Source organism: Diachasmimorpha longicaudata, chromosome 2, assembly GCF_034640455.1.
Source record: "Diachasmimorpha longicaudata isolate KC_UGA_2023 chromosome 2, iyDiaLong2, whole genome shotgun sequence".
NCBI classification, from domain to species: domain Eukaryota; kingdom Metazoa; phylum Arthropoda; class Insecta; order Hymenoptera; family Braconidae; genus Diachasmimorpha; species Diachasmimorpha longicaudata.
This window is the reverse complement of record NC_087226.1, coordinates 3,469,058-3,492,049: the sequence shown is the minus strand read 5'-3', so window position 1 is coordinate 3,492,049 and position 22,992 is coordinate 3,469,058. Positions and strand designations below refer to the sequence as shown.

General features: G+C 36.0%; 1 protein-coding gene and 1 long non-coding RNA gene across 2 annotated transcripts in view; one reads left to right on the top strand and one right to left on the bottom strand.

Moving 5' to 3' along the window:
- Window positions 1-17,987, top strand: part of LOC135159779 (uncharacterized) — an 83,293-nt gene extending 65,306 nt beyond the window's left edge. Inside the window, exon 3 of the long non-coding RNA XR_010298454.1 lies at window positions 17,050-17,987. This is a non-coding gene — a long non-coding RNA (uncharacterized LOC135159779). The remainder of the gene's footprint in view (window positions 1-17,049) is intronic.
- The window catches only part of LOC135159777 (protein timeless homolog), a 328,531-nt gene that overhangs the window by 292,858 nt on the left and 12,681 nt on the right, over window positions 1-22,992 (bottom strand). Inside the window, exons 10-13 of the mRNA XM_064115817.1 lie at window positions 22,824-22,956; window positions 19,116-19,270; window positions 14,707-14,985; window positions 14,544-14,624 (exon numbers count right to left, since the gene is read on the bottom strand). Coding sequence (XP_063971887.1) covers window positions 14,544-14,624; window positions 14,707-14,985; window positions 19,116-19,270; window positions 22,824-22,956 — 648 coding nt within the window. The remainder of the gene's footprint in view (window positions 1-14,543; window positions 14,625-14,706; window positions 14,986-19,115; window positions 19,271-22,823; window positions 22,957-22,992) is intronic.

Genomic DNA, 22,992 nt, shown 5'->3' with positions numbered 1-22,992 from the left:
CATCTTTATCATTTTTTTTCTCAGATATTCATTTTTCACCTTTTCAATGGTAAAAGATGACTTTCGGGTTAAAATGAAATTGGAAAGTTGAAGGAAAATTTGCATGTGAATTTTCTCACAACTGGCTGTTCGATTTCATGGATATAAATTGAGTCGAGAGATGTTTGAGAATCGGTTAAGGTTGTCGTGAGACTGCCAGTGTCAAAATTTTTCACGTTGAGCGCTAGTCAACCGGTGAACGGCGCACTTGGTATAGACATCGTCTATTGAGACTTTATCCTTTTGTAAAAAGGACATACACCTCAAATCTCGAATCGAATCGAACATATCGAAATTCTGTAACACTTATTCGTGATTGGTAGATACATTCACAGCGGCAAAATTTGAATTTCACAAGTACACAAGTATCAACTAAATCAAGTCAAAGTATGAGTTAATTGGTAGAAAATAAAAACTTAGTTAGAAAATGGAAATGAAACAAGTTACTCATCAAATGTAAATATCTATATCTTATCGAAACTCCTGTATTTTCCAAGTCGTCTTACAGCTTCAAGACATTTAAAATTTTGCATGTTGCCTACAAGTGGGAAATAGATCAGCTGTGAATATATCAGCAATTTTTAAAAATCCATGTTTACGAAATGATGACGTGTTCAACGTCATACGCGATTACTTCAGGATCATTTTGGTATAATTATTTTGAATTTAAATATTACATTGACTTTTTATATCCCTATAATTCAACTGCTCTACTCATACAGTAGTTAAAATAAGGTGCGCTCACCTCAAATGTGACTTAAATAAAAAATATCACAACAATTAAGATTAACCAAATCGCGCGCGGTGGCGCGCGACTATGTCTCGTTTCGTAAAATCAACGTAGTGTTAGAATTTCAACGAATTATTAGTTGAGATACGCAACGTGATAACTTACACGAGAGATAATTCATATACTAAGGACACAAGGCTCACGCCTAATAAAGTAGATCACCAATAGGTTTCGTGGACCATTTATGAAAATAATTATTTTCTACCGCCAATTGTCCCACTTCTCCTAATCCCAGCAAATTTCATAGCTATTCCTCAAACAACTACGTTCCGACAATGAACACTAATTTAATATTTTCCCCGTATCGTGACGATTTCTGAGCGCATTTGCTGCTTCCGATAAGTCCTACCTAAGTATCAATCAATTTCTGGCGTCTTTCACTAGGAGCTACCCCGTATACTACAACCCTCTAAAAATGCCATTATTAATAATGCATTTATGCTAACATCTGTGATATTACATCCAACAACGTAGTACTATGGAGAAAGGGAGAGCAAGATATATCGAGCTCGTTAGTCGCTTGCCATTTGGGAAAACCTCCCTGTGATCTCTTCTTACCATTTCCTCAGCAAACATTCATGTTCTTGCTACGAAATCTTGGTAGTAATATTATATCTCGTTCAATTTTGCTGGGAAATTCTCTAAGCTTCCAATCATGAAATTCATAGACATTATAAAGGGTTTACAGAGATATTCAATAATGAATGATATTTGGGAAATACTGAGACTTCTTGATGGGGATAATGATTTGTTTAATCTGTTCAACGGGGAACGTCTCGATCCATGTCGGTGTGGGAGCAACCAGAAATCTTTGAATGTAGTGGTGCGCCTTAAGGAAGATATACAAGGTATACAATGTGCACACAGACTGCGAATCAACGGGGTGGAGTAATATAAACCTGTGGAATGGGTTAATTCGATTTTAGATACAATAGGAATTGAAGGGATTTTTGAGCTCATTAAATTAGGTGGGGACAGGACCATCGTCAGGACATAACGAAAAACTCAGGTTCTTTTTGAATTGGCCACATACAAGGCTTTTGAATGAAAGCCTTGTATTTGGCCAATTTTCCGGTTCTCTAATTCCAATGGCAAATTATCAAGAATATTATAAAATGCAGGAAAACCAAGTTTTTTATATCATGTCTTTGTGCATGTGCTGAAAAATTCGCAATTTCGAAGATTAATTATTGTAGTAATTAGGTATATGCGTAGAATTATTTACAGAAAGAATAACTGTTACAAAAACGAACCGAGACAGAAGGGTCCAGAGAGTTTTCCACTCAGTTTACATCAACATAAACAATAGTTCCATAGGACGAAAGAATAGAAAGGTTTTTCATGAGGTGACGAATATTCTTTTGGTGTTTATGATCAGTGTTTAGGTTTTTAAATAGATCCATCGAGTGCAAACTTTTATTTCTCGTGTCAATCATTAAATAAAAAAATTATAATGGGAAATCCACTGCAATTTAGATTCAATTAAACCTCCTCTTCCATATTAACTTTGACAAAATCGCTAAAATATATGGTATACTTTATAGTTAAAAATCTGAATTTTCAAAGAAAAACGTTAGAAGTTCTCGAGAGCTTTTATGAAATCGTAGAGGGTCTGGAGCATCCAAGAATTTCACATATTTTGTAGATAAAATTGCAAGAGACTCAGACTTGTCTTACTCAAAACACATTTCCATTTTTTAACAGATTGAAAGCTGTTGGAAAATTAGAACACAGCTCTTCTGTTCAGCTTCAAAAATCACTCGACAAGGTTTAGCATATGTTTAACTATAGTTTCCAGAAAAGGGACTGATTTATAATCTGTTGTGCTCCGGACTTGAGAGCATTGTGATCCTTACCACAAGTGATATTCAAAGGAGACTCTGTCCTCTGGAAACATAAAGGTTCTATTGTTTTTCTCCTAGTATAGATTTTTCATATTATAAGAAGTAACTTAGTCTCTGGACACCAGTCCTCTAGATCAGTCGTGCCTTCCTCGTGCAAGTTAAATAAAGAGTTTATGATTATAAAATTAATTAAATCACTACATTTATTTATACCCTTTTATCCATATCCTAATAAAAGCTATTGGTGAATTTCTTGAAGATAAATAAGGTGTGGGGATCCAATTGAGTCTCATGAGATCTTATGACTCTTCCGAGATCTGATGGAATCCTATCCCAATAGTATATGGAGTTCTATTAGTGAGTCATGGGGTCTCAGAGAAGTCTTATGGAAGTTTCCTGGGGACCATAAGTCCCCAGTGTTCCCTTCGGCGTTTCCTCAGGACTTATGGTTCCCAGGAAACTTCTATAAGACTTCCGTGAGACCAGGAAACAGGAGGAAACAGGTGCGTTATGATTTCATGAGTTTTAAGAAGATTTTATCGAGATTACATAGTGATTCAATGATTTAATGGTGTTTTATCTTCTATGTCCAGTGCAAACGTAGTTCCCGATCTGCATTTAGAAGCATATTGCGAATTTATAGCCTAAAAGAGGCACAATAATTTATGCAAACAAAAGCAATAGCCCACTTGCTTTGATTGAACTCCTTTAAACAGTGGTTTATCGACTGTTCCACTTCTCACCACTCGCCCCTATTACTTTTATAAATTTTCCAACCGTCCGTCAGTTTGATACTGCCTTGTCTATTAAATATTACCATGTTAAATCATATAAATTAATTTTATAGTACAAAATATCCGGTCAAATCAGTCTAACTTTGTAGTTATTATTCGCTAATTCGACTTATCACTTGCACATTTATTTTTCTCGTTCAACCGATCGTTTGAAATAAAAATTTATATTTCAAACCATCGATTATAAATTTGAAATATAGATTTCACACAGAAATTTTTACGTATGTGTTCAATATTGGAACCAATTATATCATTTTCGAGAACTCGGTGTACAGGATAAACTACAGTCGTGATCGTAGATAGAAATTGGTGAGTACTCCGATGACACGAGTGTAGTTGCATGATTAAATATCGTAAGTTCAAGTCGTAAAAGATGGAAGTCCCATTTACATGGAGAGAAAAATTCTTGAAATATTGCGTGACTGTCTCATAATCTACCAGTCAATACAATATTCGGTAAAAATTAGGGATCAGTTTCGCAGTTTTTTAATAAATTCTCAAGACAAAGTCCAAATGCGTAACTGTTCCATAATTTTTACTGAGTGCTGTTTTTGACTGGCAGGTTAGGAAACAATTTTTAACGAGTAAACTTTGAAAATGTAGAGGGTGCAACACAACTGGAAGAATGTACTGTATAAACAATTCAGTAGCAAAGTAATAAATCGAGATTCGTCATGACTATTAATCACTTGTTGATGAATATCACAAGAAAGTGTCAATACTACAAAATTATTTAAAAAATCATAAAATTAGAGGTCGGCTAATCCAGTTTGGCGTCCGGTGCTTTTCCGATATCAGCAAGTGGTTAACATAACACTTGAATAAATAAATAAATATTTTGAAAAACCAACAACAAAAATCGAGACAATTAGAGACACTCTTTTCGATATCAACAAATGATCAGTACAGTACACTTTGAAAGAGAAAAAAAATTTTAAATTAAGAGAATTAGTTGTCATTTAAGAGAAGAGAGTTGTCAACACTACACTGTTACTTGCAATATCTCGAATATCACCATAAATGTGTTATTAATAATATCGTTTTCGGAGACTTGTGGTTTAGGATAAACCGCTGTAACGGAAGAGGAGAGAAATTGGTGGATATTTGGATGGAGGTTTCTCTCGGGAAAGAGAGAATAAGCGACAGATATCGTGACAGTCTACTGCCTCCTAACCCATTCAAGCTCGTTGTATGCACAAGGCACCGTATAACCGTGGCTTGGATTTCCATTGTCCTCACCACCATAGGGTCCATAATGGAACGTGAGAGTCACCAGAGAGACTGTGTACGTATCTCTCCCTCTTTCAGCTCCAACTCCTATTCCACTGCAGTCTCATTCCACCTAGCCTACTATTACGCAAGTCCATAGGGTTGTAGTAATGAAACGTGAAGAGGGTCGCACAGGGACCGATCCTGCCAATAGGTTGCATTATTGAATCTCCCCTTATTCGAGTAAAAAGAAAAAAATATGAGCGGGGCGGGGGGGGGGGGGGGGCAGTCACTAGGAGTTTCAGAATACTCCGACTGGATCCGGCTTAACAACTATAACGTGCTCCAGGAAAGCTTTACATTTGGAATGGAGGGAAAAGGCCTCGGGGAGTTTTTTCGCTAGATTTAGGGGGAAACTTTTTCCTCTTTTTAGAGACAATCGTTTCGCAATTTCGAGGCATTTCTGAGCCTTTAGAATTCACTGAATGTAATAGAAATTCGTAAATAAATTGAAAAAGACACTGAAAGTGCTATAACGCACGAAAAAATATTTTAAAAGATAAATATATCAAACAAATATGTATAATCATATCGTATGTAAGTTTAAAATGTAGAATTCATAGCGTTTAAATTTCACTGAAGGTAATAGCAATTCGTAAAGAAAAAGGAAAAAAATAAGACACTAGAAGTACTATGACACACGAAAAACATTTTAAAAATAGAAATATATCACATGAAATATCTAAAATCACCCAATATATGACAATATATCATACGAATATAGCAATTCAAAATATAGAATCTTAATAAATTAATAGAAATAACAAAAATCGTCAAATATTCAGTTGTTCATCGAAATAAATGATCACATTTAAATTCCCAAGAAATGTGAAATTTTAATTTTTACATATTTTTTGTGTAAATCGATGTTTAATAATATTTTTATTTACTATTTATCACTCGTTTAGTTGCCGATATATTTTTCAACACTTTTGGATGGCCAAGATTTTCCCGCAGATATTTTGAAACTATATATTTTTGTTTTTAGTAATTTGACCAAATGTTTTTAGTCACATATAATACCACAAGTGGTTCAAAATTATCGAATATTTCCCGATAGATTCGTTGCAAACAAATGAAGGAGTCAAGTTTTTCAGGCTAAAAAATCACGAGTGCGAAGCACGAGTGATTTTTCCTGAAAAACTTGACGACTTCATTTGTATGCAGGGAATCTAGAGGGAAATATTCTATAATTTTGAAGCTCGAGTGGTATTCAGGGGATTATTTTTCCTATCCAAATTTCGGCCAAGAGAATTGTGCCATGACATGAAAAGAGGTTTATTTGGTTAAGTGTCGTTTGTTTACCAAAATATTCAAAAAATTATCGCATGTAATACCACAAGAGCTCCGAAATTATCGGATATTTCCCGATAGGTTCGTTGCAAACAAATGAACGTGTCAAGTTTTCCAGTTTAAAAATCACGAGCGCGAAGCGCGAGTGATTTTTCTGGAAAACTTGACGAGCTTATTTGTTTGCAGGGAACCTTGAGGGAAATATCAGATAATTTCGAAGTTCGAGTGGTATTCGGGGGATTATTTTTTGCATCCAAATCTTGGCCGATAGAATTGCACCATGAGACATAATTTTCAACGAATTGCCATTTAATCTGTCAGATACAATTGAGGGTTACTTCAACATTTGTTTTTTTTTATATATATCAACATGCAAAATTTCCAGTGAAATTTCCAAGAATATCCGCTGAAATACCGTGTTGACTATACAAAATAACGTCGAATGGTGCAATCCTATTGGCCGAGATTTGGGTGGGAAAAATAATCGCTGATATTCGAGGTAGGCTATACAAAATATCAACAAATGGTGCAATTCTATTGGCTGAAATTTGGGTGGGAAAAATAATCACAAATATTTTACCCTGAATATATTCCCGTAACACCGAATTATAGGAACTAGAAACTATCTCTGATGCCATTGAAAATAGTCTCAACACTTGATTCATTAATTGACAACAGACAGTGTCTGAACTTTCATGGTCGATGGTTACACAAGTTGTCTACAAGTTAAATGAACGACCCCAGCAGTTGACAGATGACAAACAGAACAAAAAGTCAGTAAATCAATATCTGAATGTGAAATTGTCAACATTATCCAGACAATCCCTCTTTCATTGCCGGCTCATAGTGTTTGGGAACTCTTCAAAAACTTTGAGACGTCTATAGTTGTACATACAACTTTCTGGTACCAAATGCACGTGTACACAGCATTTTCAAACTTTCTCGACTACACTATTTGTAGAGGTACTTTTCATTCGTATTGCACTTAACGTTCTGTAGGGAAACAGCTGTCACGTAGTCCCTCTGATACTCAAATAGTAATTAGTAATTAGATGTTGTGTACGTGATGAAGCTAAAAACTGGGCCAGAAAATTTGTTAGCGTGTGTCAAAAACATGATATAAATTATTCGGCGAAAAACATTTATCTCAGCAATCGATTAAATTTAAGTTTCGTTTTTGCTTTTTTTATGTCAACCTATTATATGATCCAAAAAGTTCATTGTTTATTTTTTTATTCAAATATAGGAAATATCTACATGTGAATAAAATTAAAAAATCCTATGCTATTGTAAACTTACATTTTCAACTATTTTCTATTTTTTTCGTTTGTTTCATTATACTCTTAATATAATTTATCATATTGCATAGAGCTGTATAAACCGGTAGGTTTAGGTAAGCTTAAATAATAAAAAAAATATAGGGAGCAGTGAGTTCTATCGTTTAACAGCAATTGGGATTGAATTAGTACATTAATTTTGGAGGTTTTCCTGTCATTCCCCAACATAAGTTAACTCGCAATTAATTATTCTTAAAGGAATTAAGGACATTTTTCCGTTATTCATGTGAATTTCTTGGTATATTTATAGACGTAGAGGAAAATCTGTGAATTTTTCTAGTGTGATTCCATTGAAAATCACTGTGTTGTCTCCTAATCTCGGCCTAAACGGCAGAGTTGAGAAAAATAACTATGTCGCCTTGTGAAATTTCTTTATCAGCTCAAGAAAACTTCTACATCAGTCTCGTAAAACCAAAAGTCTAACGGGCGAGGAGAAGATGGCCGCCGAATGGCTGATGCGACAGGCCTCACGACGGAGTCCCCCCTTAACACTAATCGGATACATTTGGCGCTCATTGTTAGCCAACCACAATGAGTTAACCAAAACTCGCTCTGCGGCACCGTAAGAAATGTAGGAAGGCACAATGAAATAAACTGATCTAGACAGTAATTTTCAAAGGATTTCTATCGCTTTTTCCTTTAAACTCAAATAAAAAAAATGATAGACTTCGAAATTTTCTAATGGTTTTGTCCTTTCAGTCATTAGTCTCTCAAAACATTTCTCTGCGACAAAATTTTTATGACCAAATTTCCTTAAGAAAAATTTATTTACAAAATTTTTGTTAACAATTTCGAGGCACGAAAATTTGGATCCTCCGCCAAGAGACATTGGCACCACATTATCGATCATTGGTGGACTTAAGTCTTTATATTTTCTTCTGGTAATCGATATTCCCTGTACTATTATTTGGAGATGTGTGAGTACAATAAGAAAGATGATAATGACTTTTCTAGTATATTTTTTTATCCAGTTGTATTCAAAATACTTTCCCGAGTCTATTAATTGGTTTGCGGGTAATTTTTATCGTGGGAATATTTTTGCCCATGTTATTTTTCTCATGAGAAATCTGTTTCGATTTTTCAAATTATTAATACAAGATATTATAATATATATTTATACAATAACTTCCCCTTGTATAGACTCAAATAATCATTCAAACAACACGAATACGGAGAATATCCTCCTCACGCAAAGCGGATTAATGTGTCTAGAATTGGCATTAAGTTGAGACTCAAAAACAGTGAGCAACATTGAGAAAAAAGCCCATAACAAAGAAATAAAAAATGCAGGGAATACGGAACTAGTTCAAAAGACTGCAGTGTACAAGAAACAGGGACAAAAAACGTTTTAACGAAGCTCTTACGTCTCTGTAACTTCCAAACGAAAACGAGTCATGAGAAGGGAACGAAGGGGATGGGTCAGAAGGGGTTGGAAACAAGAAAATGAAATTTCTCGGTAGTACGAAGAGGCATAGACGTGTCACGGTAAAAAATTCATCGAGCGTACGAAAGTAAATCCTCCCTGGCTTGTGTTCACTTTTTTTTGCTCTCACATTACCAGGCCAAGAGCCTTTTGTTTGTCGAAACAATGACGCCAACGCCCTTCCACTCTATCCTTCGGTCTTTCCGCCCAACATTCAAGTTCTTTCTCCAACGGAGGGACAAAACTCACCTCTGGGTTGGCACGACTTGAACGTGTATGGTACAAGCTTGCGAGGAAGGGATAAAGAAAAAGGGATTGAACAAAAAAAAAAAAAGGCACAAGTGTGCAAAGAAGCCTTTTCTCTTTTAAATCGGAATCGAAGGGTAACTTTTATACCGTTTTGCCGAGCCTCTTGATCGTGTTACCTTTTTTTAGATTTGGCGAATTTCCAGGGAATTTAACATGGCGGAAAATGAGTAGGGGAGCTTAATGTGAGTAGAACAAGTGGGGTGAATCTCCCTTTGAGTATTTTTCATGCCCCACGATGTTAATTATTGAAGAAATATCGATGAATGAGAAAATCGCCTCAGAAAATTTATCAAAGGAATTGATCGATTTTTTATTAAAGTAAAATCATGTCTCCGCGAAGTGATATAATGCGACAGGACTCAACTCCTGTTTACTCTCTTTAAAATGAGCCGGAACCCTTGGATCTACTCCAATTTTCTGAATTGTATTTTCTTCCCGAATAATGATTTCTTAATGATACTATTTCATTGACTCACCAATCCAATCATCCAGTCGATAAAGTAATAATAACAATCAGGTTTAAGTGCCTCCTGGTTGAACGGCGTCCTCAGTCTTACGGCCGATCCGTCGATAAAGTAGTTTCGTAAATAAAAACGAATAATTATGAAAAAACAAGCGGGACAACCAGTCGTTGCTTTAGTTTTTATAAATTATTGCCTTTTGTTGCTAATGAATTAGCAATATACTTTCTAATGGACATCGCCCTTTGTCTTGATTCCATCGTTCAATCCTATATTCATCCAACTTGCTCCTTCGAATGTCAATCCAATCTTGAAAGAGTCTTGTTCTTCCAGGCTGGAGGGCTCAGAGTTGAATGGAGCTTGATGTCATTGTCGAATCCAAGACTGATTCAAACTCAGACATAAATCTTCCATTCAGCCCATATAATTATTAGGTTCATAAATTATGTTCGTCAATGTACCTAATTATATTCCATTAAAATACTTCAAGGAGTCATCAATGATAATTAATTATTGGGGAATTATCGGGCAATTCGAAGGGTTGAGGGAGGATTGTCGGTGAAGCCTCGATCGAGGCTGGAAATTTCAGCCTGGATACTGGTGAGTTTTCCAAGTTCATCCAAGCTTGGTTCAACCTTAACAATCTAGGATCGATCCACCTTCGTCAATTGTTAATGAAGGTGAATCCAATCTTCATTCTGTTGTCCATTCAAAGCTGGGAACGCAGGGCTACTATGTTACGATTTATTATAGATAATCAGAGAGGAGGTGAATAATGTCGAGAGAGAAATTATCATCGAAAATTATGTAAATGTTGATGTCATCCCTAAGCGAGTGTTAGTTCTTGATAGTTTCTGTAGGTTATTAGATAATAAGTCTACAACTTTAAAATTGCTGGAATATATAAATTAAGAATGGAGCAAGCGGAGAAAGTGTAAAACATATGTCTTGTAACATAGTTTATCATAATTTCCATTTTAACTTGACATCAACTGCTTTTAGTTAATAAACCTCGGTGATAAGCGTAAAAAAGATCATTTTCCATTGGAAAAAGACCATAATCGTTCATTAAATCATACGATTATCATAAAACCTTCCTAAAATTTCAATAAAACTCTTGGAGACGCTGACACTTTCCCAAGGTCCCGGTAAGACCCATATAAGAACCCGATGATAGTCCCATGGCTCCATGGAACCCACATGTGATCGCATAATGCCCCTATAATGTTGAACTTTCTTACGCTACGAGACCGAACGCTAATGATCCTGGACAACACGTGGATTGGGAACTTTTCTTCATGTCAATCTTTCACTTCATCTCAAGCTTTCGGCTCTTTTACTAAAACCGGGTATCGAGGCGGCTCCAGAGCATCCTTGGGCCTGAATGACGAGCAACAGAGGATGTCTGTCTGCAAATGGTGGGTCATCAGTCGAAGGAAATAGAAATTGGTCAAATGGATGGATGAAGTCTACTCAGGCGTCAGCTCCTCTCCAAATACATCAAATTTTTGTTCTGCTCCTGGAATTATCTCCACGAGTTCCAGAACTGCATCCACTACTACCTACGCTCTATGTAGGCCCCTCCAAGCAGTTGATGGAAACCTTTTCCAACCTTTTTGGCGGGCAACTTCGTAACTTATATCCGAGTGATATACAATGGCGATCAGACCAAGACGTCCAGGTAACAAGTCGATTTATCACCTGTATTACAGTCCCTGATTCGGAGGTACGATACCTTATGATTGAAACAATGCGTCACAGCGCGTATTGGAGATGTACGTTTGGTATGCGTTAGTGACAAGACCTAGTGAGCAAAATCAATGCTCAATATACAGGTACCACGATGACGGCATTGAAAACGGGTAACTCTCCGCTACAGATCGTACCCATGCAGAAATGCTTCGTGATGACCATGAAGCAGCCCGCACTGGCGAGCTTCTCCATGCAGCACGAGATATTTCTATTTTCGTCATCGTAGCGGGAGTCGATCCCTTGTTGGAAGAGCCCTTGCATTTCCTGTGAGAAAGGAATGTCGCCTGGAGGACGTAGAGGCATTTTTGCTTTCATTCAATAATAAAAGTGTAGATGCCAAAGGGCAAGAAAACGACGTACCCAGGTAGGAAAAACCAAGGCTGACGATCGAAACAGGCCTGTACACGTCTTGCTTAGACAAGCCTGGAACAGGCCTGACCTCATCGTCAGAAACGGGCCTGAATCGAGGGCTAGTGATGATCCAATTCTTGAGGGTCATTTCAAACCTGGCTAGGGCTCTGAACTTTCAGGCTGCAATTATCAAGGCTTCACAAAGGCTGAATCAATCCTCATTTTTCCCTGCTCTTTAATTATTTATTTTTTATTTATATTGATAAGTATTAACCCTTATGGATTATTTACGACAAGAATGAGGGATGCAAGGTACCTTATTCTCAAGATATGAGTGAAATTTCCCCGATTAAGAGATTGATTTCGGATTACCTTCTTAACAATAAAATAATGTACTTATTTTTCCTCTCTTGAATTCCGATGGTAAATTTTGCTAATAAATAAATTCCATCTCATTGGTATCATTACCGTCAATTATCTTTGGAAATGATAGCAGTCATGGACCCAAAATTCCTTCAAAGTGACTTTGCAATTGTTTCACATATTTTGCAGCTGTCCACTATTATAAATATTGGGCCAACATGTGTCAAACGACACTATGTGTGAACGAAGGTCAGGCTTAGATCAGCCTTAGAACGAGCCTGGCAGAACCCTCGTTAATAAGGCTGTGGAGCCTTCATAAATCTTAATTTGGGCCTTATTCCAGCCATCGCAATTTGATTTTACTATGCTTCGTTCAGGCCTCTCCACAAGGCTTCAAACAGACCTCGCGTTCCCAGCCTGAATTCGGGTTATCATTTGCAAGGCTGGATAAGGCCTTATCCACGTGTGAATCCCAAGCCTGAGTAAGCATTTGTGAGCCTTGTTTCAAGGCTTGATGAGCCCGGTTTCCATCGTCAATTCCTACCTGGGTAGCCTTGGAATTTCCAACCTGCACCAATCGGGAACCTCCTGGCACGTATGAACTCATTTGAAATATAATTGTACTTCGTATATTCCTCAGTGTATTCCCAAACCGCATGATGGTTGAACCACTACTAACTGGGCACCTCCTGGGGTTGTGCAGGGGTCCTTGAAATATGATTATGTCTAGTGTACCATCAGTGTTCTTGGTAACTCATAGTAGCCAAACCATTCAAAATGGTACTTTACCCAAGAGGCTCAAACTGCACAAAGATCTTTTGTGGATGTTTCATTATTGAGCATTGGGAGTTGAATACATAAGTTGAAAGTAAATATAGAAACCAAACCATGAAAAATGGTACCTCACTGAGTCCTAAATTCTATCAGACATTCTTTTGATAGTAACGGCATCTTTTGTGGATTTGGGAGATTTATTAAGGGGCAGTTTCACTGCATGAGGTCCTACATATCTGGGCATATGCCATGGACTACCTCCCCGAGGTTCACCGTGGGTGCAATGTCGGCACTTTGAAAAAAGTGGTGACATCGTAGCAAAAGTCCTCCAGCTTGCTGGTAGATCTGGATTTTTTCAAGACCGGGGAGATCCTTTCCCAAACTTTCCGAAACCCATAATCCTAGAGGTTGTTCTCATAACAGGCAATACATATGGAAAAGAAATGTAGCCGAGCACCACAAACTTCTAATTAATCCTTGAACTGCGGGCTATATGAGGCTGGCAAACCTGGACAGCATACGCGGCCTTGTCGAGCCGATCAAATCAACCGTCAAATTATTAAAATAGTCACGATCTTCAGATTATTTGACGAATAATTTAATGACTCCTCCACATACGGAGCCCTAGGCCCTTTTTGCAGCGGTAACATAAGTCAAGAAGAGGTATTCGATTCTTCTAGAGGAATTGATTCGTGTAAACGGAATCCTTGGCCAGTTTCGCCAGACGTGAAATCCACTGTTCAACGAACATCCTCAGTCATACAGCCTCTTCAAGCACAATGTCCAGTGTGTCCAGGCTAGGGTTCAGGAGTGGTACAAAATAGGCTCCGTCGGGATCCTCGTTTGGGTCAACGAATTGGTAGGGGAACAACTAGGAGGTCGGGGATCACAAGTCCAATAAATCGCTCCATGCAGATCATTTTCCGGATGCTACTGGCGCAACTAGCGGTGAAATCTATTGACTGAAATGCGTCGCAAGCCGCGACAACGACTAAACTCCGAGGAGGGACATAATGTACTATTACATCCTTGTGAATAATCTGGGAGCCTTCACAATTAGATAATTTCTAAATAAATCCCAGAGAACCCGATAAGGGAGCTAACGATGGCTCGGACAAATAGTAGCGCTCAGGTGATAGGAAAAGTAACCACTTTTGCATGACAAATACGACTGATGCATCATACATAATATGTATTTTAAAAATGGAAAAATTTGTTTTAACGTAAGATGATGTTCCCAGAGCAATATTATTGGATGCAAATGTTAGTCAAATTTTAGTGACGAATTTTGTGACGTCGATTAGTTTGTCAGAATATTAATGCCAATGGGTTCAAAGTTGACTCAACCAGAAGGTGACAACTTATGAAGAACAATTGATAATATTCATGTGAATATTATTATTATTATTGTCATTGTTAATATTCTCACGTGGAGTGTTGTGTCACTTGTAATTTAACCTCCTTCTTTTGAAATACGAAATGTTCCTCATGCTCCTATCGAGGGGGTGTCGATTTGTCCCAACCGAAACTATGGTCCTCTCATGGAGAATTTTTTAAGTTCGATTGAGAGATTGTGTAATAGTCAGATTGAAATTGACAAACGTCCCATTCAATGTAATTTGTTGTTACATGAAGCATTGACATGCAGTTGTTCGTCCTTTGCGTTCCGCCGAAAAATGAAGGGATACATATCCACGAATTTTAACATTTCAATGAATTTTAATAATAAAATCTGAACACTCACCTAGCAGATCGCAGAAGACCTATCGCCTCCTCGAAGTCCTTTTTGCGCAGCAGCTTCTGAATTCTCTTCATCGCATCGGCCCTGAAAGAAATATTATGTCGTAAAAGAAGTAACACGAGCAGATAAATTTTCATTTTTATCAACGTAAACCAAAATTCTGTACTTTTGTTCTTCAATCGGAGTGTCCAAGGTGGCATCAAAGGGAACGACAGTGGGAATAATTCCATCTTGCATAACTGCTGATAATTCTTGTCCGGCACTTTCCCATCTCTCCTCAAGACTCTGCAATACTTTCGCTGGCTCTTTGTTGGATTTTTTCCCCTTTTTCCCCCGAGACTTTCGCTTTGCCTTTGCCACAACTAAACTTCGAGTCTGAGTTACGAATTGCTCCAACATTTTCAAGAATATGTGGGCAGTGGTAACCAGATCAGCGAGGTAAGATCTGGAAATTATAAAAATTTTAGTAATTCGAGGAAAGGTAAAAATATATTTTATTCTCCTATGAATTTTTGTTTCACAATTTATTATTCGTGATTGTCAATTTGTTCAGAAATAGGATTTGAATTCGTGTAGAAATTTCAATAATAATTAAAAGTAAGTTGCGAAGTTTTGAGAAATTCGGGAAAAATTAACCGATTTCATTGACATTTGATTCCACATGTTATTGCGACGTTCTCTACCATCCATTGCTGGTCATCTGCTGTATTCAAAATCAAATATAGCGATTTTTTGAGGCTGAAAAACACATTTTCCCAATTTTTCATCAATCGATGCCGGTCAAACTATTAGTTTATTTAAAAAAATGAAACAGAAAGTTCTTCACACAGAAACATCTAGATTACAGTCCTGGATTTTATTTCAATATTTTCATTCTCATTGTGGTAATTAAAAAAATGAGTGAAAAATCTGTGCCAAGCTCTAGACACCGACTGACACAAACAAACGCTAATTTTTTCCGTTTGATCATACACTTGTGGGGAGGTAACATTATTGTTTTATTTATCAAAGCATGCCTGAACAAATTTAGTTCAATTTCCATATTGCATATTTCACTATCAAAAGCTGGTGTACATCCAGATGAGTTATTTACAAACATACTATTAAATTTGGGTTCATCTGCTCTGGGATTGCCTTGAATATAGAGATAACAGAGTCAAAATGCTGCAAACAATTCAAAAACATGACCAAGTCTCAGTTCATATTAATTATGTATTGCAATCATCGAAAAAACCTGTTATCAAAGTTATCAATAAATTTCTGGAAGGCTGCGACTTGGAAAACTTCATTACTTAAGTGCGAAAATGTTTAATAATGACGGAACCAATTTGTAGTTATTCCAAGCTAATAAACCCTGAACGGATTGTTAAAGCAATAATAGAATAAATAAATAAATCTGGTTTGCCAACATTTGTTGGTCAGCTTCATATTTTCACAGTATATTTGCGGAAAAATTCATTCATTATTAGCAAATGGCTTTCATCTTGTCTAATTTAAAACTCCCACATTTGGTGGAAACCTCCTATTTGTTTAATAAGCTCTTGAAATTTATTTATAGAGTTTATCAGCCATAAATTGAAAATATATAGGATTAATGACTGGACTGTAATGATTCATTAAATTTTGGGTGCGCAATCTTTGAAAAATTTATCGATGACATTAATGGCAGAGGGTCTAAGATCATATATAATATTTGAAATCTGAAAACCATCAGAATTGAAAATATGAGTTCCGACGATTGGGGAGAGCCTGTCCATCTCGAGCAATAAATTGTGAAATTCTGTAACTCCTATCACGGCATTACATTCCTGCAGAATGTAGCATCTCGCCGCATACACAATCTTGTAATAACCATCGTTATTTTCTCTATCTTTACTTAGTAAAACGGAATGCCAATTCTTTCCTACTTACTCGCATCAGCTATCATGTATATAATATGTAAATACTGAGCTAAAGGCCTTCGGGAGAACACCAGTGATAAATTTTTCAAGGATTTGCAACGAATTTCATTAAAAATAAAATAAATCAATTAAACCATGGAAAAACTAATGTATCGTTTAGTGAAAAAATAGTATTTTGGATCACAATGCGGTGCTTTCAGTCATTCTACAGAGTTTGACAAATATTTATCATTCTTTTTTCTATTGCCTAAATTATTGGAATGAGAATTTGGAAAAAAAGCTAATTCTGGCCGTTTTTTCGTGTAATAAACACCTGTTTTATTGTCCTTCCGAAACTATTACTTTCCCGGTATCCGTTGGTACAGTTTAAAAAGGCTATTTCAGTTATATTGAACATCGCAACAACTAACTTCAAAAACCAAATGAAACCTCTTTCAAAATCCATAAAAATCGGTTCATGTTTCGCGAAATTATATCTCTTTTAAGTGATTTCCTGTTAATCTTAAAGCCAAATTTAGGGACATAAATTGCAACTCATCTATAAATGCTGATTCGGTCGTCAAGACGAAATGTTTGTGCCAGCCTAAATATTATTTTGTTTTTCGTAGATCATTGGAGCTGTGAATGCAATAAAGAATATGCCACAATCATCACTCACGCGTTCAATATTGAACCGTAAAGTCCGTTCCTAAATGTATGAAAAAATCCATTGGATGAATTTGTAAGCCACTCAGGAACATCGAAAAAAAGTTGTTTATCCCGTCGAAGTACCAAAGAAACGTCGGGAAAAAAAGAAGACGAAGGGTGAAGAATAAGTTAGTACATGGTGGAGGAGACAGTGGAAAGGGGATGAATTTTAGCAGAGGCCCACAATTGGTACGAGCTGGAGTCAATATGTCTGCAGTAGATAAAAGTTTTGGTAAACAGTTGTCTTCCCTTCACCCGCCGATTCCACCCTTCACCACACTGACAAACAACGCAAGTTCGAAGAGCCAGTCACAGTGATATTCGGAAAAAAAGAAAAACGAGACGAAGAAGTTGATGGCTCACATCGATTTTCCTAACCGTTCCTTTTTACTCATACACTTGGAGTATTAGGCTATTGGCTGGAGACTGGGAAAGTTCAAGAGGCACCGAACGATTGGATATAACGCTTTGGAAAGTAGTAAACTACGTATTGCTATCGACTGTGGTAGACATCACAAGTATAAGAAAGAAAAATAAAGTAAACGTGGAAATCTGAGGTATCATGAGTGTATAAATATTTTTTGCTTCCGAAGGGAAGTTTTGTAATCGATCAAATTCAAGTTTCTCATTTTTTTATGTTTTGTCAATCTAAATGCGAATGTACGTATGTACGTGTGTATCTTCATGTAACTTTTTTTTTCATTTTCGTCGATTGCGGATTAATGGAGGATAGAAATACAATTTTGTTGTTGCAAATGTAGACATTTTCGGGCCCTATCAATCGCCATCAATGAAAATTCAATTGGTCAATCTATTTTTGTCATCCATTAAAAAAAGGGATTTCTACTAAGATATTTTTTTGTTGAGACAAGTGTCAATCACTAGAGCTAATTTGAAATACATGAGACCTTACGGGGAATCTCAATCACATCTTGCGTTGTGAAATGTTTTCAATGTACTTGAAGTTAAGGATTATGGATTGGTAAATACTTCAAACGACTCAAGCCTCCAAAAATTCTTTTGGATGTCCGTTTGACTTGCTGTTATCTCCCAATAATTTTTCTCGGTGTGTGATCATCCAGATGATACATGTGACGTTCTTCAACAACCAACATCTTCTTTGCTGAATTATTATCACAAAATTTATATGATACCATAGATAATATCTCGAAAATGGCAATTAAAACGGATAAAACAATCGCCAACATCGTGAAACTCTGGGGAATTACATTTTCTAAAAAATCAGTGAACCAGTCAATATAATATAACGATAGATTATGATAAATTACATGGGGCCATCCCAATCAAGTTAATGAGTTATGTACTGAAATGTCATGACAGCTCCTGGATTTTCCGATTTTTGGGTGAAATTCAATTGAACTGATACCGAACCCAAAGGTGAGACATTTGATATTTTATACAAATAGAATAAAAAATGAAGAGCAGGGAAGAACTTTGAGAATTATCGTGCAATGTTACTTCAACTCGTGCCATGAATCATAGATTTTCTTACATTAAAGTCTCCATATTCCGAATTTCAGATTTTTCTTACTCGAAACAAATTTGAATTTCGTATATACATTTAATATCCTGAATAATTCATTACTCGGTAAAATTCAAGTTCTTAAAATTTGTCCTTCTTCTTTATCTATATAATTAAATTCTAGTACAGCTGTACGCGAAAAGCTCCCAATAAAAAGGAACTTCGCAATATCAAAACTTTTTCCCCCGAATGTGAATTTAAAATGTGTTTCATTAGCAATTCGAAACTTCCTACCTACGTCGAAGTCACATACAAATTGGGTATAAAACGTTCAATATTCAAATGTTCAAGGGAATATGAGAAAATTAGAGCCAAGTAGAACGGCTGTACAGCTGGAAACTGCTTGGGAATACGATGGCTCGGGCAATGATCGTTAAACGTTATTAGGAGATCAAGAGAGAAAAGGGGGAGGTTGGAAAAGCGAGAGTTAAGCGTGATACTAACCGTGACATTTTAAGTCTGTCGTAGCACAGAAGTTGAGAGAGTATCGTTTCCCGATATTCCGGAACGTAAAATACGTTACTCTTAATGACTTTGCTTGAATCCCGTATACCTTTGTCTGCCGTTTTATCCATGGCGAGAACAGTGTGTAGCAGCTCCTAAACAAATAATTTTTCAATTCAGTTCCAGATAAAAAAAAACACCTGAGAAGTTTAAGTTTATAAATTTTTTTGTTGATTTTTTCGTGGAAAATTGACCCTTTGGGGAACCTTTTGAAACAAAAAGAGAATATTAATAATGACTTAGGTTACGACTGTTTCATGGTTTTTTAGTGTCAGTTAATAATAATTTCCGAAGGTGCAGTAAAGCTATCAAAGTGGTCTTCAAGACACTTAGAAAATATGAACAAATCTTCAGAAAGAAAGGTTAAACGTTCCTCTCCATTAAGATTTCTAGGGTTCATTCTGCAAAAGGTCTTTTCCGGACTCCGGGCAGAAAATTAGTACTTTTCTCGGTAGTTTAGAGATAGAAAATGATGTTCTGCTTTCCCGTCATAAAAAATAACTCTTCGTCCAGAAAAGACTATCTTCATGATCCGTGATAGCTATTTTCCGGCTGGAACCAACGTTTTCAATGGTCGTCGTAATTTGACAATACATCTTGAACTAAAAAATGTTAATCTGACAATAGGTCCACCATTTTAATATAGTCTACTTGTCCACAAATTGTAGTATGTTATGTATCGTATCCTCCTAATCTGTTCGAAATTATCAGCGTAAAATATGTGATGCGTAATTAACTACGAATTGGAGATTAATGAAGGCCGATAAAAGGGAGTGACGAATATGTTATCCAAATTATGACGAATAATGACAGTGATTATACCTCGCGAAATACTGGAAGAAACAGAAATTTATTTTAATGATACTCTACCTGATAAATCGTAAGTGACGTAGATCAAACATTATGATGATTTCATGAGAAGGCGAGGACAAAAAAGATGTAATTATTTTAATGAGTCAACTCTAATAAATCGGATTCGAAAAAAAAACACTCTAATAAATCGAATTCGAAAAAAAAACACTTTTTGTTTTGCAAGCTAACTACACAATTTTGTCATATATTTTTGATCTCACGATGACCATTGTATTCAGAAATAATAGTGCACCGTATCGGGAAAATAGTATGTGAACTACGCGGAGAAAGGTGTCCTCCAAAGGACGACGTGGTATCAGTTCATCGCCGGCTCCCACTGCTAATCTCACGTCGACCTTTAAAATGGCACTTTTCTCGCCTCCGCACACAATACACTTTTTTTTTCATTCGCACTCATCTCAAGAATCTGAAATTTTTACCAGAAATTATCCATTAAAGGACAAAAATTTTAGCATCAATTAAAGTTAATACTTTGCAGTAGTTTAGTAGATATAATTTTTCGAAACAAGCAATCCATGAAAAATTGACAGATTTTTCAATGAAACATCGGCAAAAAGAGATCTATGGGGACTGTACCTCCCCAATTATTCACGCAAATAAATCTGTTGAAAATAATGTCCAAATTGGCATTTACAACTCTTCCTGCCCCTCTCGGTCGCCCTCGGTCCTGTTTGATCACGCACGAAGCCTTTGTGCGTGATTAGAGGACCAACACATCAATGAATCTGGACGGGAGCGAGTCGATTATTTGGGTCAACTATCACGGTTAGCGTAACTCATCAGTCATTAACACAAATTCATTCCTCGGTGCATAACAACCCCTCACGTAACTTTAAAATTTATGAAGTCACTCTCAGAATTTTTAGTTATTGATTTATTTATTATTGTGAGAGTAATCCCCGCGGTTTTTGTGTCAATTAAATCGGAAATTCAATTCAATCCGTGTGTTAATCATTTAATTTCAACCATTCACAATTCCTGTTCCCCTCCGGCGTTGAAAATCAACGGACACTCAATATTTTGACCAGAACGACCGCATCATACAAACGGTACGCCTGAGCTAACAATTAAGCTCACCAACGAAATTTACGACTAATATGAAATGGTTTGTTACATGATTATTGTCACTTTAGAATAATTCAAAGATTTTGGTACTATTTTATTATTGCGTATATGGTTTAATATCAAATTAGTTTGCTGTACAACAAATTTTTGCGCATTTATCTTGATTTTTCATTTTAATTCGAAATTTTTAGTCAGCCAATTTAGTAAATATTTTCGGCGAGTATTTAACGAAAAGATTAAGGGTAATTATCGGTTTACGATGGAAATTGGAGTGAAAAATTAACGCGATTAGTCAATTTCGGAACAACATCATTTTAAAAAAATAATGTCTGAAACGACATCCAGTTGAATTGAAGTGTCATTCAATGGAGTGTTTATCAGCACTGAGAAATTATTTTTAATTTTCGATAGGTTGAATGTCTTGATGCGTCTATTTTTCTATTTCCCCTACGCTCATATCTTTCCATTTACCAATTTTTTATGGAAAATCCGCTCTGGCATGAAGTAATTGGACAATTATTACTCATTCCTGTTCGTTCATAGAAGTTGGATTATTTCAAAAAATGATATCCTACAAACTACTACAAAGTACGAACCTCAATAGACGTCAAAATTTTCGTCATTTGATCGGTGATTTTTGGTGAAAATTTCAGATTTTTCATGAATTTGGTTTTTAAGATAATCGCGATTGACAGAAAACCCGTTTTGTGGCATAAGTTCCGGATATCTGAAGGGAGTGGAACCAGTGACGTCTCCTTTTGAAGATTTTTTCGACTTTTTAAAGTATGTTAAGGGGTTACTCTCATGTGATCACTTCGAAAAATCGATTTTTTTTTTATATTTCGACAGTAAAACCTATTGAAAACATGCTGTGAAAAATTCAGACCGAAATTCATAGTATTTGATAAGTTACAGCTCATAGTCGCCGACATGTCGTAAGCGACTGTCTACCAGGCTTTAAACTTTAAACGCGTTTTTCTCGAATCATCATTTTCTGAAACGGTCAAGGTCCTACAAGAAAAAGTATTCAACGGATTGCTTTAAAATTTACATATGTTTTTCTACTCATTTATAGTTATCGTCCCTACCAGAATTGTTTATTTTCCAAAATATTTTCATATTTTTTTTAAACGATTTTTAACGAAAAAGAACAAGATTTTCGTGATTTTTTTTTAAAGTTCGATATATTTTTTTTCTAATGAAATTGATTATATTTGGTAGGGACGATAGCCGCAGATCTACTGAATAATAATCCATTCGATTTTTTTATCTCAGACAACATGAACAGCCGCTATCACCTTGACCAGTGAACTACCTTTCTTGTTGGTGACTACTTTGACTTAAAAAAAATATATCTTAAAAATGTAAGAAACGAAAAAAAAAAATTTTTCGTACATTTCAAAATACAAATAAAAATATATTAAAAAATCAACATGATTGAAGTTTGTTGTCGCATAAAAAAAAATTCCTAAAAAGTGGTAAAATATAGGCGTTCACATGAGACTAACCCCTTAAGATAAATCTAGTAAGTTTAATCTGGAGTCCGATATTACTGACAATATGAGAGAAAAATCATCAAATAAAGACAAGGAAATCTCAAAACATTCTAACTCCCAAATCCCTTTCATCTTATTCCCTTCACGATCAAAATAATAAACAAAAGAATCCTCCATATAAACATTTAAAACCGAATAACCCCAAAATACTCACCTGATAAGCTTTCAGTGCCAAATGCAAGCGCCTCGACCAATAAGGAATTTTGGGTTTGTCTAGTGTCATGTATTCGTAGTATTCTTGCATTTGACGTTGTACAAAATAAAACATCTCAGTGGAAATAGTCTCACTGTAAATGAAAAAAAAAATAATATCTTGCTGACAC